This window comes from Rhinolophus hipposideros (genome assembly GCF_964194185.1).
Source record: "Rhinolophus hipposideros genome assembly, chromosome: 7".
Taxonomy (NCBI): Eukaryota; Metazoa; Chordata; class Mammalia; order Chiroptera; family Rhinolophidae; genus Rhinolophus; species Rhinolophus hipposideros.
Genome location: NC_138053.1, coordinates 31,697,736 through 31,715,129, shown reverse-complemented (window position 1 = coordinate 31,715,129; position 17,394 = coordinate 31,697,736). Strand labels below are relative to the sequence as shown.

The window sequence follows — 17,394 nt, the reverse complement described above, 5'->3', positions numbered from 1 at the left end:
TAATTAAAACTTTAAAAGTATTGGACAAATGCTTTAAAATAATTTGTTAGCCTTTTTGATCTTTAACATTTGAATAGACAAAAATCCCATGATTTCAATTTATGTTTTTTTCATATGTTTACTGACTATTTGTTCTGTGCTTTAGTATTTGTGTCCCTAATTCATCTTTCTTTTAGGGCTGTTTCTACATTTAAAACCTGCCAATGGAGTTGAACTATCCATAAAGATTATATTTATCCATTCATCCTTCCTTCTTCAGAAATTACTTGCTCTTTCAATTCCACCGAAAACTATACTTGCGTTTACTTGACTATTGAACATACTTGCATATATTTGAATGGTATACTTGCAGTTGCAGAAATGTAAACTAGGAGTTGTATAGTGTTCAAATAAGGCTTACTAGAATTCTTTAGCGGTGCATTTGTTAGAGTTCTTTGGCATTATACCCTTTTTCTAATGTCATGTATTCTTTGCTCAGGAATATGGTATAACCAAAGCTGAAAAACTGGAGATTGCCAAAGGCTACTGTACTCCTCTAGTTAGAAAAATTCGCTCAGACCTTCAGAGGACACAAGATGATGACACTGTAAATAAACTCCATCCTGTGTAAGAGACTGTACTGTTATTTAAATCTACAGGCATCTATTTTTGCATACTTCAAATCTAAATTACTTTTTAATGTTCCTTTGAAGAAATCTCATTTCACACTGTGGAAATAAGAATTGCATCATTATTCCTAATTGTTAACTCCAACCAGCGTTCTTTTGGGGGTCAAATTGGAGAAGAACCAGGGTGAATAATACGTGTAATTATTCACATTATTCAGCATGTACCCCATTCGGCAACATAAAGTGTGACCTTCTGTCATTGTTAAGAGAGGAGTTACAATGAACTATTAACAGTGAACTTGACTAATATTAACTCTTCTTTGACTAATCTTAGAGGCCCCAGTTAGTTCCAGTTATCTTCAAGTTAAAGGAATATCTCCTCATTCCTCAATTGTGGTTGGAAGAGTGATAGATTTACTTATGATGGTATTTTACTTCTAGTAAGATTAAACTCCATTTTACAAAATAATTTCAATATTTAATAAGCCACTATATGGTTATGTTTTAACATTGTCTGCCTCTCACTTTAGGTATTCCAGGGGTGTTCTGTCTCCTGAACGTCATGTCCGTACCAGATTATATTTCACCAGTGAAAGTCATGTACATTCTTTACTATCTATTCTTCGCTATGGTGCCTTATGCAATGTAAGTGGAGTAAGTTATTCCAATCTACGTAACAAATATGTTTCCTTGAATTTATAATCAAATCAGTAACGCCTGTTTTTACTGTGCAATTTTAATAATTCCTGATTTCCCATTGTCAAGGGTCTGCTATATACCAAGCACTGTGTGCTATATACCAAGCATTGTGCTAGATGTTGGGGATAAAGATAGGTTCTCTTCCCTTAGAGAAGATCCATTTAAGTCAGGGGTGTCCAAAGTGCGGCCCACGAGCCAACTGTGGCCCATGATCCATTGTTAATTGGCCCGCAGCAAATTCCACAAATATATTTAGTTTACTTAAATAAACCAGGTGAGGCAATACGTACTTCACTTCGAGTGAATGGCCCGGCTGTTTGTGTATTTTACCGCATATGGCCCTTGGTGAAAAATGATGAAAAAAGTTTGGACACCCCTGATTTAAGCCAACAATAATACACAGTATTTCAGGTGATGTTATAGGCTGGTGGCAGTAAGATAAAGAGAAGCTGATGAATTTCAGTTATTTAGGGATTAGAATTGACAGGACTTAGTGTTTGCTGATGAATTTCAGTTATTTGGGGGTTAGAGTTGGTAAGACTTGGTGTTTGGTTGGACATTGTACTTCTTATCTACTGTTATGCAATGAATCATACCAAAGCTTATTGGCTTAAAAACATCTACGTCATTTTATTTTTATCTCTCACAGTTTAAAGGGCCAGCTGGGATCACTTAGGCAGTTTCACTTTGGGTCTCTCCTGAAGTTGCAGTCAGACAGTGACTGAGGCTCGAATCACCTCCCAGCTTTCCTCACATGTCTGGTGCTTGCTGCTGGCTGTCAGCTAGGACCTTGGCTGGGGTTATTTGTCCAGAATACTTACACTTGGCCTCTTCAGGTGACCTGCTTCCTCAAAACATAGCACCTGAATTCCAAGAGTGAGCTTCCTAAGAGAATAGGGTGAAAGTGCAAGGCTTTCTGATGACCCAGCATCATTTCTGCTGAGCTTTATTGGTTGAGGCAGTCCAGAGGGGAAATAGACACACATTACTAGATGAATGGAGTAAAATGAATAACTGGGATTGGATATATTTTGGCCATCTTTGGAAAACAGAATCTATCACAGTATGTCCATTGGCCACACAATGCATATTTCTCACACCTGCAAAATTCACTCAACCTCTCCAGTATTCCCCCAGTCGTATTCTATTACAGCATAAACTTGACGTCTAGGATCTCATGTAAATGAGGTCCAGATGGGAATGGGGCTCCCTGGGCACAGGTCCTTGAGTGCTCAAGAGCATTCAGTCTTAATTCAAAGACCTGTGAACTGAAGAGACCAATTATCTGTCCTTTAAATACCCAACGTACAGGGGATGGGCATAGAATAACTGCTGTAGATAACCTTTTCAAAAGAGGGGAAAACAGAAGGTACACCGTAGTCACTGACCCGTAGCAATTTTGAAATCTGCCTAGGTATATATTGCCCATTCCTTAATTATGGAGCTCTGTCATACTGCTACGTAGGGAGGGAGCTGTGTGTATACAATGACTCATGACTCCATACTTTGTGTTCTTGATTGCTTCAGCTGGGTCATTCTTTTTTCATAAAAAGTAACTCATGTTTGCAGCTAAGTAGTTTTCTTCAACCTGCTTCCTGCCCAAAGACATTTGAGATGCAAAGGGCTATTTGATTTTAGTTCAAGATTCTGTAAGTTAAAAAAATAAAACAGTAATTTATAATCTTTGTTAAACAAGTCATATTCACAAATTTCCTAAGGTTAAGGCCTTTTCTACATTGGGCTCCTCGTGTGGCTGCTGGGGGAGAGCACTCAGCAGTGCTTATTGCTTAAGTAGTGAGCATCTGAGAGACACGCTTATACAATCCTGAGAAAGTCTGTTGTGTCTTTGAAACATCTGTGAAGTACCTCTGTAAATCTTTGTTTTTACAATCACACCCCTGTTTTCATGACAGATTCCTGTGTTTCCTTTCTTCCTAGAAGCTACTTTTTAATTATAGCATTGTTTGCTCTCTGGACAGGCTGGGAATGAGAAACAGTTTTATTTTTCAACCCAGTAAGTCTTTGCTCCTTTCTAATTAACAAGTTCTTTGTGGCGTATCTCTCTCCTCTCATAGTTTATCACAGGCAGTGAGAAGAATCTTGGTGGCATTTTTGGTATTTTTCCTGGAAATCTTTATAGCTAGCTCATTGAGTTCATTAGATACACTTCTTATTTTCAACTGTCTACAGGCTACAGTGTTTCTACACTTTATTCCACCTACGTAGAAAGGGTCCTTTTTCCTATAGCTTCCAATAACATTTTTCTTACCTTCTTTGAATCCCTCACCAGCAACCTCCTCAATGCCCTGTAGGCTTTTACTAACACTCTCTTTGTGAGACTCTTAAATTTTCACCAACACGTCCCTTAAGGACCTACTAATGTTTACAGGTATTAAAGACAAGAAAGAAGAGAGTTAAGAAAGATTCCTGTATTTCTGATGTGGGTAACTTGGTAGATGATCTTACCATTCACTGAGATAAGTAACACTTGGGAGGAAGATCAGATATTAGAAGGAAAGTAATGAGTTTAGTTTTAGACAGATGGAGTGTGAGGAACTAGTAGTCCAGTCAAGTAAAACTGACCAATAGTATGTTCCTGTGTGAGGACAGCGGTTGGGGTTAAAGGTATAGAGTTGGGAAGCCAGCATCTTTATGACAGCTGACATAGTGGCTGTTGATAAAATGCCCATGGAGTTTTTGTTTGAAAAGATAAAGAAAATGACATTTTAAGGACTGGCAATGAAAGTGATCTGTACTAAAAAAGTATAAATTTTAATATCCCCCTTCTTTCTCAGTAAACTCAAACCATAGATTACCGAGAATCCCATGTCACTTCTGTTATGTTTCAAAAATACCTTTTCAGCCATCTCTAAACTAGCAAAATACAAGAATTTTTTTTATACGTAAAAATTAAAGAAAGATGGTAGTTTGGATTAGGGTGGAAACAGTAGAACTAGAGCTTGTTGAGTATACATTTATTCGGCTGCATTTCTAAAACCAAAAGCTGAACAACTCCATTCTTTTAAAAAAAAATCTGTGCTTCCAGGATTAAAAAAAAAAAAAAATTACCTATATTTACTAAAGTAAAAATTAAAGTCTATACCAAAATGATGTCCTATTTCCTAGTTTTTCAAAGTTAATATATTTGAACTATAATCATTATCCCAACTCATTATGCTTTTAAGACCCTGTGACTGATATACTTAAAAACTTGTTCAGTCTCTTCCCAGTTGAAAGTTTTAAATTTTCAGTATGGATTGGGTAAAATCTCTCTCTCCATAATTGATTTTTTAAAAAGGGTTTGTTAAGGAAATAAGATTATAAGCAAGATTTCAGGGACTGTATTTAATGAGATATAATTTTAAAAAATATTTTTATGGGTTCTTGCATATTAATTGTGTTCAGTAGTATGCTACTAAATATTATTTAATTTTATTTGTTCATTGAAACAGACCTAGCAAAATCTGTAACTGTAGCACTGAATTAGATAGTAGATGGTGTTCCTATTAAAAATGTAATATCAGAAGGTCTAATAGATCTTTTTACCTATTGAACATTTTTAATATTTAATTTAAACCTATCATTTATAGTAATTCATATCTAATAAAACTTAGTAATGCTATGCTAATTTCTTTTCTCTTACAAATTTTGAAAACATATGTACATCTTTGCACATATGCCCTCCCCAAACACAGACAACACACAAACATACACAGTTGCTATTTTTGCTCTGGAGTGTTGTGTAGTTGGGAGGAGCTGCTCTGGTGACTTGGCCTGAGAGCATTTAGAGGTGTGAATAGTCATTTATTGAAATGAAGCTAAGAATACATGTAATTACACAAATTACATTATGTTGTTCTTAACTTGACGCTTCCAAAAACTTCAAAAGGGCAGTGCTTCCTCACAAATGTATAATGTCTAAATTTAAAAAGCAAATATATGCTGATGTTTTAAGAAGTAAGTAGTCAGCATGTGGTCTCATAAGTTTGGGCTTTGCGGTTCAAATTTTTTCAAAAGAAGACACATTCTGTACCAAAGTACAGATTATTGTATACAAAAATGTTGGATGTTTTTATATATTTGTAATGTTTATGACATAGATGAAGGAAAGTTATCTGTGATGTATGTTCTAAGTTGATGTAAGTTCTAAGCAGACCGTGTGACTGCTAACTGTAGACTTTGTACTTTGAGTAATTTTATCTTTCCAGATAGAATTTTCTACTGGAATCTTGTTGTACATGTATTCTAAGATCCCTCTGAGCTCTGATGCTTTATGATTACATGTTTAAAGACCAGTGATTCTTTAAATGAATGTGGAGGAGTGGTGGATATGGTAATATTAATGGAATCTTCATATGCCTCTTCCTGCTAATTGTTTCTAAATATCCACTGCAGTACAATGAGGAGTATTTACTGTGATAGGCGTGTATTACATACACGAACTATATGATGGTGGGGAAAATAGCACTACTTTTATAGGATAGAATTGTGTTTATGAAGCATGATACTATACTGGGCACTATGGGACTTAAGGTTAACAACTGCCCCTTACCCTCAGAATTCAATTGTGGGTATCATATTTCAAGAGATTCTTTGTTTTTACCATTTATAAGCTATTTTTTTTTTTTAGAGTTATCACAGGAGTTTATAGTGCTCCTGGTAAGGGATTTCTAAAATAATTTACTTGTTTAAATAATTTATTGAGACTTTAAATACAGTCAAGTTATTTTGAAAGATTTGTGCATGTAGAATATTCACCTTACTTTGTGGTATCACTCAGGATTAAGTATACTACAATAATGAAAATAAAGTGACTTTCGAGTAATGCAATATGAGAAAAATGCTGTCCATGTATTTTTTGTTCAGGAATCAAAAGATGAACAATGGAAACGAGCTATGGATTATCTAAAGGTTGTCAATGAACTCAACTATATGACTCAGATTGTCATCATGCTTTATGAAGATCCTAACAAGGTGACAGCTCTTGATTTGCTTGTGTTACCAGAGGTAAATAAATAGCTTGAAGTTGCTTATTTTAAAAATGTTCTGTTATATTTTTTAGGATCTTACCTCAGAGGAACGCTTTCATGTTGAGTTACACTTTAGTCCAGGAGCCAAAGGATGTGAAGAAGACAAAAATTTACCATCTGGCTATGGATATAGACCAGCTTCAAGAGAGGTAATAAAGATGAGACTATCAGTACTTGGTTACTACACTTTTAGCTTTTTGCAAAGTTTCTATAGGAATTGTCTATTATGTACTATAATTCTTATCTCAACTACTTAGTAGCAAAATGGTTTACATTTTTTTAAATCTGATTTGGATGGACATTTTTAGGCATATTAGAATTTTATCTTCTATTTAGATTACTTTGGACTTTTAAGATCCGAACTTAGAATGAATGAAAAATTATAGTTATTGTTTTGGTTTTGGTTGTTGTTTTACTTGAGGATTAATCCATGCTAAACACTGTGCTAAGCACTTGGCATGAATTAGTGCATTTTGATCCTTAGAATAACCTTACAAAGTTAAATATGTGCTGTTTAAAGCTTTTTTACTAAATTATAATGTTGATAAAAGTACCTAAACATAAGTGTATAACTTAGTGATATATTATAAAATGAACACAATTGTGAAACAGCTAGCCAGGTCATAAATAGAACAATATCATTATTCCAGAAGATCCAGTGTGCCCCCTCCCTATCACACCCTCGCTGTTTTCTCCCCAAAGGTACCTACTATCATAGATTAATTTTGCCTCATTCTGAACTTTATTTAAATGAAATCAGAAAATATATGCTTTTTGTGTGGGGAGTGGCTTCGGCTTTTTTCTTTTATGTTTGTGAGATTCATCTATTCTGTTCTTCATTTTTGTTGCCATGTAGGATTCCGTTAAATAAATACAGTGGAATGTGTTAATCATTCCATTTTGATGATCATGTGATTTGTTTCCAGTTCAAGTTATGAAGATGAATGTTTTTATGAACATTTTTTTACAGGTCTTTTGGTGAACAAATATACACTTTTCTTTTGTATATACATCTAGAAATAAATTGCTGGGTCATAGGGTATGCATATGTTCAACTTTAGAAGATACAGTCAAATAGTTTTCCCAGTTGTTTTCTAAAGATACTGCCATATCCTTGTCAGCACTTGGTACGATCAGTGTTTTTAATGTAGCTGTTTTGAGGGGCGCGTAGTGCTATCTCACTGTGGTTTAAATTTACATTATCCTCGTGACCAGGAAGGATTAGCACCTTTTCATATGTATACTGGCCATCTGGATATGCTTTTGGTGAAGTGCTGCTGGTGAGGACCACCACTATGGTGTTGAATAGAGGTTGACACTACGCATCCTTGTTCATTCTTAAACTAAAGTGAAGGGCAGTGTTCCAGAGAGAACTTTTTGGGATTTTGATTGACATTGACATAAACTCTGCAGATCAATTTTGAGAGAACACTTTTATAGTATTGGATCTTCTAGTGCAACGACATGGGATTGCTCTGAATTTATTTAGCTATTTTTTTTATATCTTTTTGATAAAATTAAGATTTTTGTATGTGTTTTACCTTCTTTGTCAGATTAATTCCTAAGTTCTTTACATTTTTATGCTTTCATAAATGGCTTATTTAAATTTCATTTTCTGTTTGTTATTGTCATATTGAATTTTGACACATTTTTATACGAATATTTTATAATTAGCAACCTTACTACATGCTCTTATTCATTCTGATCATTTATCTGTGGAGTCATTTGGATTTTCTATGATTGTATCTCTGAATGATGACAAATGTCCACTAAAATATTGAATAGATTCAGTGATGGTGTCACTCTTGTTTCTCAGTGATTTATTATTAACTGTATTGATTGTTTCAGGTTTTTAGACATCCCTTATCCAGTTAAAGAAGTTCCTCTTTATTTTCTGTACCACTTACTTTGATGAGGGTTTTTTATGTATCATATTTCTGCTTGGCTTCGTTTGTCTAATGTTATGTTTATGAGATTCATTGTTGTAATTGTATTTAGTTTTAGTTTGTCCATTCTTATTGCTTTAAAATATGTGCTTCACTGTGTGACTATGCCCCAATTTACCAATTCTGTTATAGATGGGTATTTGGTATAAATTTTTAACTTGTCTCTCTTCTATACTATACTGTGAAATTATTGCAATCTGGGACTGTATATTATTCATCTGTGTCCTGGCACATGGTACCCACTCAGTAAATGTTTAGTGACTCATCAGATGATTGTTATTTATGTATGTGATCATCACATTTTTGGGAAATATTTGGAATAAAATTTAAATATTGTGAAATCTATAAATTCAAATGTTTTAGTTTGTGCTCTGGTTGATGACATTTCTTTATAACAAAACTGATCTCTACTCTTTTTTTACTCTATTATTATTGTTTATTTAGTTATTGAGGCATTTGATGAAATTTTATTAGGCAATTTGTTTAATATGCCTTTTTATTATCGTTTTATTGTTAATTTATTCAGAGCATATATATTTCTTGAAGTCAGGAACTCTCATCTGTCTCACAGTACCCAGAATAATACTAGGATGTTAATAAGAATTTAATTAATACTAATTCACCTGAATAAACAAACTTGTGTGTGTGTGTGTGTGTGTGTGTGTGTGTATGTGTGTGTGTATATATATATATATATATATATATATACTTCAAGTGACTTATACCAGTTGGTGGTTCATTTTGTTCATCAGAAGAGATTGTTGTTTTATCTGAGTTTTACATGTTGTACTTTTTGCCCACAGAATGAAGGCAAGCGATCTTTTAAAATTGATAATGATGATGAAGCACATACTTCTAAAAAGGATGAGGTTGATCGGGGTGTGCTGTTGTTCAAACCTATGGTATCAGAGCCAATTCACATACACAGGAAGTCTCCACTTCCAAGATCTAGGAAGATGGCTACCAATGAAGTAAGTGCATTTGTCAGAGCATGTTTTTCATAAAGTATACTAACTATTTTAATAAAACAGAAAAGAAAATACAGCTTTAATTATGGAGCAGGATATACTTTTTCAATAATGGATCAGGAACAGTTTTTGGTTAAAAGTAAAGAGAAATTGCCAGAGATGCTTCAACAACAACTGATTCTAACGACATTGTAGATTAAGGTATGAAATTCACAATTGCTAGCCTGATTGAAGAAATCAATATAGGAATTTGAAAATTTGATGATATAGTTAAAAAATGTATCTTTGTATTAAGATCTACAATTAAGGCTAAATCTAATTCTTATGCTTACTAATAAAATAACCTTTAAATAGCTACTAAAATAACATTTAAAAGGAAAGTTGAACAGTTGGAATGAAGCCTAAGTAAATCTTTAACAACTTTATACTTTAAATGCCTTTACTTTGGGTTATCTATAGTCTCTAAAGGATGATTCTCCAAGCATTGATTGAAATCAATGATTATAAATATTTTCTAAATGATTGAATCTAAAGCAAGAATTTAAGACAGAGGAACCATCAACTTCTAAGCTAGAAAATATTTTTTGTTGCTAATATACCAAGTCTTAAGAGTATAACATTATCTTGCAATTGAGGAGTAAGAATATAAACAACAACAACAAATTATATTCATTGATTCTTAAATTTCAAATATATATGCCTCAATTTGACAATTATGTATAGGAAAATATCCATCAATAAAATAGATTGTTGTAATTTTATAATAGAAATTGTATACCAGTTAGGGTTACTGCAAAGGTGATATTTTAAGTTAATTATAAAGGAGGATGATTAACAATTGTAGAACTTGGGTTGTTTATTATAACTTAATTAAAAAATATGAACCCTGGAGTTATGTTTAGGTATCTTTAATTTCAGAAAATAAACTACCTTTGTGTGAGGGCAGTGATTTTGATATTGTTGAACAAAGCAATCTGTAATTAACCAGATTGTTCAAAATTTCACAATTAAATCTCCTGCACTCCAAAAAGCCTATAATTGATAGCATTCATCTGTATTTGTAAAATCTGTAACAAAATCACTGCCCTTTGTTAACTCTTAAAGCAGAACACATTTATAAACCTTTTTTCTCATAAATACTTAAATAGTTGCTTTCAAGAGATTATTTCTGTGCCATGCTAAACTTTTACTTCCATAAGGTAAATTATTCAAGTAAAACCTTGAAGACTCTTTCCAGCGTCTACCATCTCCATGGATATCAGAAGTTTGTACTTCCAAATGACACACAGAGAAAAAGACTATTCTCTTCATTTTGTGCAAGTAGATTTTATTGTGTCCTCACTGTCTGGAATCTGAACATGCAAACATGTAAAATGAGAATGTTTGCTGCATGTTTTGCCTCCTGAACTCTATAAATAATCTTTGAAAGGTATAAATAAATAGATAGCTTGAAAGTGTAAATAAACAAGTGCAATTTGAATCCATCTTATGGTTAATTTCCTTTTTTTTTTTTTTTTTTTTTTTTTAGTGTCTAGCAGACAGATTTTCTTTTCTACATTATATACACTGAAGTCTCTTTAACCCTTTGCACGATTCTTTCGTGCTTTGGGTTGAAAACTTCGCCCAAGATAGCACAAAACCTCTTGAATATTTAAGATTAAGCAGAATGCTTTTGTATTTTAAAAATTGCTAAGATAAAAAATTGTTAAAAATCGCTCCAGTTTTAAGAGGGAAGGAACAACTATTAAGCAGTAGAAATACATCTTGCATATTTAAAATAAGGTAATTTTCATAATTGTTATACATAAATTAGATTTATGTCATTCCTATCAATTTCTCAAATATTGCAATATTTGGCTCCCAAATTACTATTGAATAGGTTTTTAAAAATTGATAAGCAAATGCAAACAAACTGTATTTTTTTTTCTTTCTGATCATTGGCTCTGTTGTATCTAACTTTGCATGCTCTGCTTTTTTTTTTTTTTTTTTTTTTTTTGCCCCCTTTCTCACTTCCAGGAAGAGAGCCCCCTGAGTGTGTCTAGCCCAGAGGGTACTGGTACCTGGCTGCATTATACCAGTGGTGTGGGTACTGGGCGTCGAAGACGCAGATCAGGGGAACAAATCACTTCTTCCCCTGTCTCCCCCAAATCATTGGCTTTCACATCCAGTATTTTTGGCTCATGGCAACAGGTTTTTAAACTTTACTTCATTAAACATTTTTCCTCCCCGCATTCAGAGCAACAAACAGCTGTCTTTGAGGACATCTAATCCCTTATATTTTACATCAGAGTAAATCCTTCTGTTTTTTTAATTTTGATTTCATTTAAAAATGCTTGTGATAGCTGACAATATTTGAGGGAAAGAAACCACTTAAATTGCATGTGTTTATCTTTTTACTGGGAGGGTTTTAAATATTCAGGATTTAAAAATTAATGAATTTTACACTCCTGGTACTTTTTTAGTAAAATTTTTTAAAAAGGAAAGAAATCTTTCTTTTACTCAGTTGTCCTTTGAAACATTCAGAAACAAAATTACATAAGTTGATAAGTTGATGGTAAGAAAAATAACTTTACCCCCTTTAATTATTTTTTAAATAATTTAATTAAAAAATTAGATTCCATTTGGAATTTGCTAAGAATATACACATTTTTTTAAATATCAAAATTTAAGTCACCCTGTGTTAATTAGCAGGATACATCTGATATGTATCATTCTCTCCCTCATTTTTCCATATCTGGAAGCATCTAATTTAAGGTCACATACAGTATGATTTTTTTAGCTGTGTAAAACTTTAATGTTCTCTTTAAGATAAGAGAGAGGGATCAATGTATATGTGCCCATCAACAATATGGGTCAAATAAAATGACTTCAGAAGGACTTTCTGTGATGACATTTGGAAGCTTAAAATACAACCTTTTTTTTTTTTTTTTTTTTTTTTTTTTTTAAATAGTGGAAGGTCTGCTGTTACACATGACTTTTCCGAGAATTTCAGCAATTTCCTTTTGGAAATATAATGCTTTTGATTATAGGAAAAGGGATTATGGTATCCATTAAGGCTGTGAATACTTAAAGGTTACTCTGATAAAGCCTGTGCATGGATCAGTAATTGTATGGTGATCTCAACAGTCTCTGTCTGTCTTTTCTTTTGTTTGTGATTGTTTTTCCCTCCTTCGAATACAGGAGCTGTTTAAGAGTGGGCATTTGGCTTCTTTTAAGAGAAAGTGAAATTATATCAATCTATTAATTAATTCTTTTCATCTGTCTTGCTTCATACATGGTATTTCATTCTGAATGCCTGCTTCGCACCACTTCATTGCAAGGACCTCATATGAAATGGACTCCCTTCAGAAGGGGATCTTGCATGATCTTTCATGTTTTATGTATTTCTACTAATATTTATCATACAGCTTATTAACCTTTGTCTGTCTGGAACAGGCTGCAAATGAAGTATGGACTTCTGATTTATTTTACTGTTTTACCTCATCTATTTTGCTTTCCTTGTGTAGGTTGTATCTGAAAATGCTAATTACCTGCGAACACCGAGAACTCTTGTGGAACAGAAACAGAACCCTACTGTAGGTATGTGGTCTAAAAAAATTGCATTCCATACCTTCTTAAACTCACTATTTTGCACACATGTAAAATTCTTCAGTGGTGAAAGCATGACCAAATGCTATGCTTTAGTTTCTATTTAATGTACACTAATTCAGAAGTGTTCAGTTGTACTACTCAAAATATACAATAAAGTTTTGATAAAATGAACAAATGCCTTTTAATTTTGTTTTATAACCCTTTCGAATGCCCACAGTCTAAACTATGTAGTCCAATTATCAATGCTAGTTTTTAATCTTGTATTTATTTTATAAGTTAAAATCCCAACATGTTTCAATTTAGGAAGGAAACTTCATTTTCCCCAGTTGATAAAGGTGAAAATATGCTATGGCATACAAACAAGAACCTTCTACTTTTCTGATTAAAAAAATATTAAGTGGGGAGAGTTTCAGACCCTATCTGGATATATTGATTTTTCTTTTGATCATCTCTTGAGGAAAACCAAAGCAAAACTAATGCAGTGGCAGTGTTATTACCTTATTGACCTATGAACATAATTAGTTCTTTGCTAACACTCAAGCAAAGCAACATTGAAAAAGACGTTTCTAAACTTATTTGGTTTTAAGCTCATTGTTGATAAGCTATATGAGGTAATGGCATATTATTTTTTGTAAATAGTTGTATAAATAGGTTTAATAGAAGCATAAATAAGTTTCAACTATGTATGTACGATGATCTCTATACTAAGTATATGAACTACCTGATGATTCCTACCTACTTGAAGATGTTTCTTTAGTTAATTACATATAGCTAATGTTTATAGATTTTAATATTTCCATGGTATCTTGCCAGCAATATATATATGTATATATGTATATGGTATATATATGCATATATATCTCTTTCCTTTATGTATCATGATATATTAGATAGAAATTTATTTAATCCTTACTCAGTGGTAAAAGTTTTGCTTGGGTGTAAAAACGTTTGCTACAAATTAATTATCACTTTATACTGGCTTTGTTTTATTTGCTAATAATGTATTTCATTGGGGTCTTACTAATGAAGCTCTTAAGTCATTTAAGTATTAGAATTTAAACTGGTTTAGGCCTAGATTACCTAAAAGGAATTGTTTTCAGCTGGTATTCTCATAAATAAATAAGCTTTGATTTGCTTTATTTTATAACAAATATTGATCATTTTTAATTTAGGAGCATCAGAAAAGATTATTTACAGACATACATTCAAAAGTATTGATTTAATATGACTTAATTTGTGCTAGGAGAGGTTTTTTTCATATGGCTTGCTCATGCAAATTGACAGAATCCCTTATCCTAAATTAATTTTCGTTGTAGTGTTTTAATACTTTTAATATGTATGTCTAAATATTGTGTGGGCATATTATTTTCCTCAAAGACCACATTTTGTCCAGTGTTAAATACCCTCATTTGTACATATGCTAAATAATGGTACGTAGTTGATTGTATTAAAGTTGGCATTACAAGCAAATTGTGAGCCTGTTCAAGGCACTGCCAATACGTGTGGTAAGAACCATGTTATTGCATGCTGCATGAATTCCCAATGTGAATGGAAGAACACCCGTTGTTGTATGTATTTTCTCTAACTCCCATCAGGGTCTCACTGTGCGGGCCTGTTTAGCACCTCGGTGCTCGGGGGTTCTTCAAGCGCACCTAACCTACAGGATTATGCTCGTACGCATCGTAAAAAGCTGACCTCTTCTGGCTGCATAGATGGTATGTGCACACATGCACACACAGATTCATACCTACAGCCACGCACACACCCATGAGCATACAATAGTTCTCAAAGGCAAACCTCAGGCCACTGATCGAGTCAAGTGGAACCCTATCACCCTTTGCCTAAATGACTATCGATACTCTGTTATCCACAGCTTGTATCCTATCGATACTCTGTTATCCACAGCTTATATCCATGTTTCATCAAGCAGTTCTTTGTAGTCAGAAGTACAGTACCTATTCAATGAGTAGTTAGTTCAATGAGTGAAATTTAGAACTGCATCATGTATATTCTTCTTTTAGATAGTTGGTAAGCCATATTATAAAGAAGAAATGTTTCTTTGTTCTTTTAAACTTTGTTCGTTGTTAATCCTAATGTTACTTACTGATACAGATCTAAATAAGAGTGGAATGCTTATAAATAGAAGAAAATACCATATTGGCAATATTTTTATAAAAATAAACAGGATGAGAATATTTTAGGATTCCCTAGTTGAGGAATTCCTCTCACTGTTGTTAATATACCTTAAGTTTTAATATTCAGAATGTCTTTTGAGGCCCATGGAGGCTTTTCCCTTTTGTTAATAGCAGTGTTTATTAGCCCTTTCAGGATTACCTTTATTTAAAACTTTTTCTCATGTATCCACAAATTTACTTTAGTCAGTAGAACATGGATCTTCAGAATTGCCAGCTCATCCTGCTTTTTTTTCTTTTGTATATTTCATGAAACACTTTGCCTCTGTCATCAAGCCATTTTACTTCTTTTAACCCATATTTGGCTTATTACCTTCTCTCATTGTCCCTTTTGCATGTCACCTAATACTAACGTCCTTATATATTTGTTTTCCCCCTTTTTTTAAGTGTCTTTTTGGTAGCTGTTATGAATTTCAGGTACCTGTTTTTCTCTTTCTCAGACGCCACACGCGGTTCTGCTGTTAAAAGGTTTTCTATCTCATTTGCTCGACACCCAACCAATGGTACGTTTTGCTTTTATTTTAAAAGATACTCCCCTGCTTCATCCTTTTTTATTTTTCTTTTATTTCAAAATTTGGGGTATACAGTACCATTCATTTCTCCATCCTTAATTTCAATTGGCATACAATTCCAACTTATAATTCACCCAAAGTATTGATACTGTCTAGCTCCCCTTTTCAGCTGTAATTTACACAGTAATTTAATAGTACTCATCAAACTTTTAAATGAACACTATGATGGTGAGTTTTAATACGAAATTAACACCTAAAAATTCCTTCTAATTTCTCAAGTGATCTTTCTATACAAATTTTAAAAATACAACAATTAGCATTCTTTAGTTTATTCTTAATTCTTAATTTTAATGTTTTTTTTGTTCCAAATTTCTTTTCTGATCACATGGTTGTTTTATTGAGCTATTTAACAAAAATATAGAGCTACATTCGGCAAATAGCCAAATGATACATGTCTTTGACAAGTTCTTCATAACCAGGGGATGCAGATTTCATTGTGTGGCATCGTTTATCCCTGGCTCTCTGTCTAAAGCAAAACCCGACTTGGTCTGGAGCACTCTGAAAATTTCATCCAACATTCACTTCATTGTCATATGATGATATGGTTTGCTGTAATCAAGCAGCCAGTTCCCTTTGGTACATTGTGGAGAACTTTTGATGGGAAGAAGACTCAGCTAAAACTCTGAAAAAGCCAATTTGATTAAATTCAGTTTTTGAGGCTGAACAGGAAAGCGTTTTGTGGCCATTTGTCAACTGAATTGTTACACTATTACAGCTTTCTTACATAGAGCTCATTCTTGTGGTGCAAGAAGGAGTATTTACCTATCATTTTGAAATAATTTTGGATCAAAGAATTTAAAGAAAACATACAAGTTTTTACTGTTATCCAGTATAAAGGCACTTTTTTATTCCTGAAACTATTTTTTTCTTTTTAACTGCAAATAAGTCTTCATAAACTCATGTCAGGTCTTTCAGAAACTTCTGTGAAACTAAAGGATTGAGCACGTTCATAGTTGTTCCCCCCTTCCAGGTCCTTTAACAGCATACCTAAGTAACAATGCACTGGTACTTCTTGAAGGTGGAGTAAGAAGGTCTCATCCTCAACAATTGAAAATTAAGCCTTAAAGCTTAATGTGCTTTCCCTCCATTGTAGCTGTTTAAATGCTACTTTTTGGAGAAAAAGATCCTTATTTGATACAGCACAGCTTCTAAGGAGCCCGAATGCTTAAGAAAAGGAGCCCGCATGCTTAAGAACCGAAGACACAAGGAAAACAGAAATCATAAAATTCTAAGAGGAGACACTGCAGGTTTAAGACTGACTATAGTTTTTTGTGAAGAATGCTTATGTGTTTATAGCCAGTATTATAAGTTTTGTGTAGGAGAAATCTGTGTTTCCTGTAGCTAAAAAACAAAACAAAACAAACTTTTGTTAAATTTAACAGAAAAATAGAATAATTTCGTATCTCTTTGGTTTAGGCTTTTAAAATGTGAATTTTCCAGACTTTGTGAAACTTAATGCATATGAAATACATTCCTTTCAACTCTAGAAATATTTCTTTTGGGTCTTTTCTTTTTCATGTTGTGTTGTCTTATCTGTCCTATGAAGTGTCATTTGACTCTTTCACTTTTTATTTTCCCCTGACTCTCATGTTATTTCCATCTTAACACACATCATGGACTTACCCCTCCCTTCATCTTTAGTTCGAGGAACATGGTGAAACAAGTATCTTCTGACAGTGCTTTACCTTATTTTCTGGGCCTCTGTGCAGAACACCTACACCTCTATAGGTGCTGGTCCGTTTCCTCTGTGGAATTTCTAGGCTCCAGTGGTATGTTTTTATAGCTTTT

At 33.3% G+C, this 17,394-nt stretch overlaps 1 protein-coding gene across 22 annotated transcripts in view; it reads left to right on the top strand.

Moving 5' to 3' along the window:
- Positions 1–17,394, top strand: part of PPIP5K2 (diphosphoinositol pentakisphosphate kinase 2) — a 62,114-nt gene that overhangs the window by 35,824 nt on the left and 8,896 nt on the right. For 4 of the 22 annotated variants that reach the window (XR_013993594.1, XM_081052928.1, XM_081052932.1 and 1 more), the window contains exons 20-29: positions 479–606; positions 1,139–1,253; positions 6,174–6,281; positions 6,370–6,486; positions 9,087–9,254; positions 10,451–10,567; positions 11,268–11,441; positions 12,758–12,830; positions 14,438–14,557; positions 15,475–15,537. Coding sequence is in view for 20 of the 22 variants with exons in the window: in XM_081052928.1 (XP_080909054.1) it covers positions 479–606; positions 1,139–1,253; positions 6,174–6,281; positions 6,370–6,486; positions 9,087–9,254; positions 10,451–10,567; positions 11,268–11,441; positions 12,758–12,830; positions 14,438–14,557; positions 15,475–15,537 (1,183 nt within the window). In the remaining 2 variants the exon portion in view is untranslated. The remainder of the gene's footprint in view (positions 1–478; positions 607–1,138; positions 1,254–6,173; positions 6,282–6,369; positions 6,487–9,086; positions 9,255–10,450; positions 10,568–11,267; positions 11,442–12,757; positions 12,831–14,437; positions 14,558–15,474; positions 15,538–17,394) is intronic. The other 18 variants (XM_081052920.1, XM_081052922.1, XM_081052919.1 and 15 more) reach the window with 10 other exon arrangements.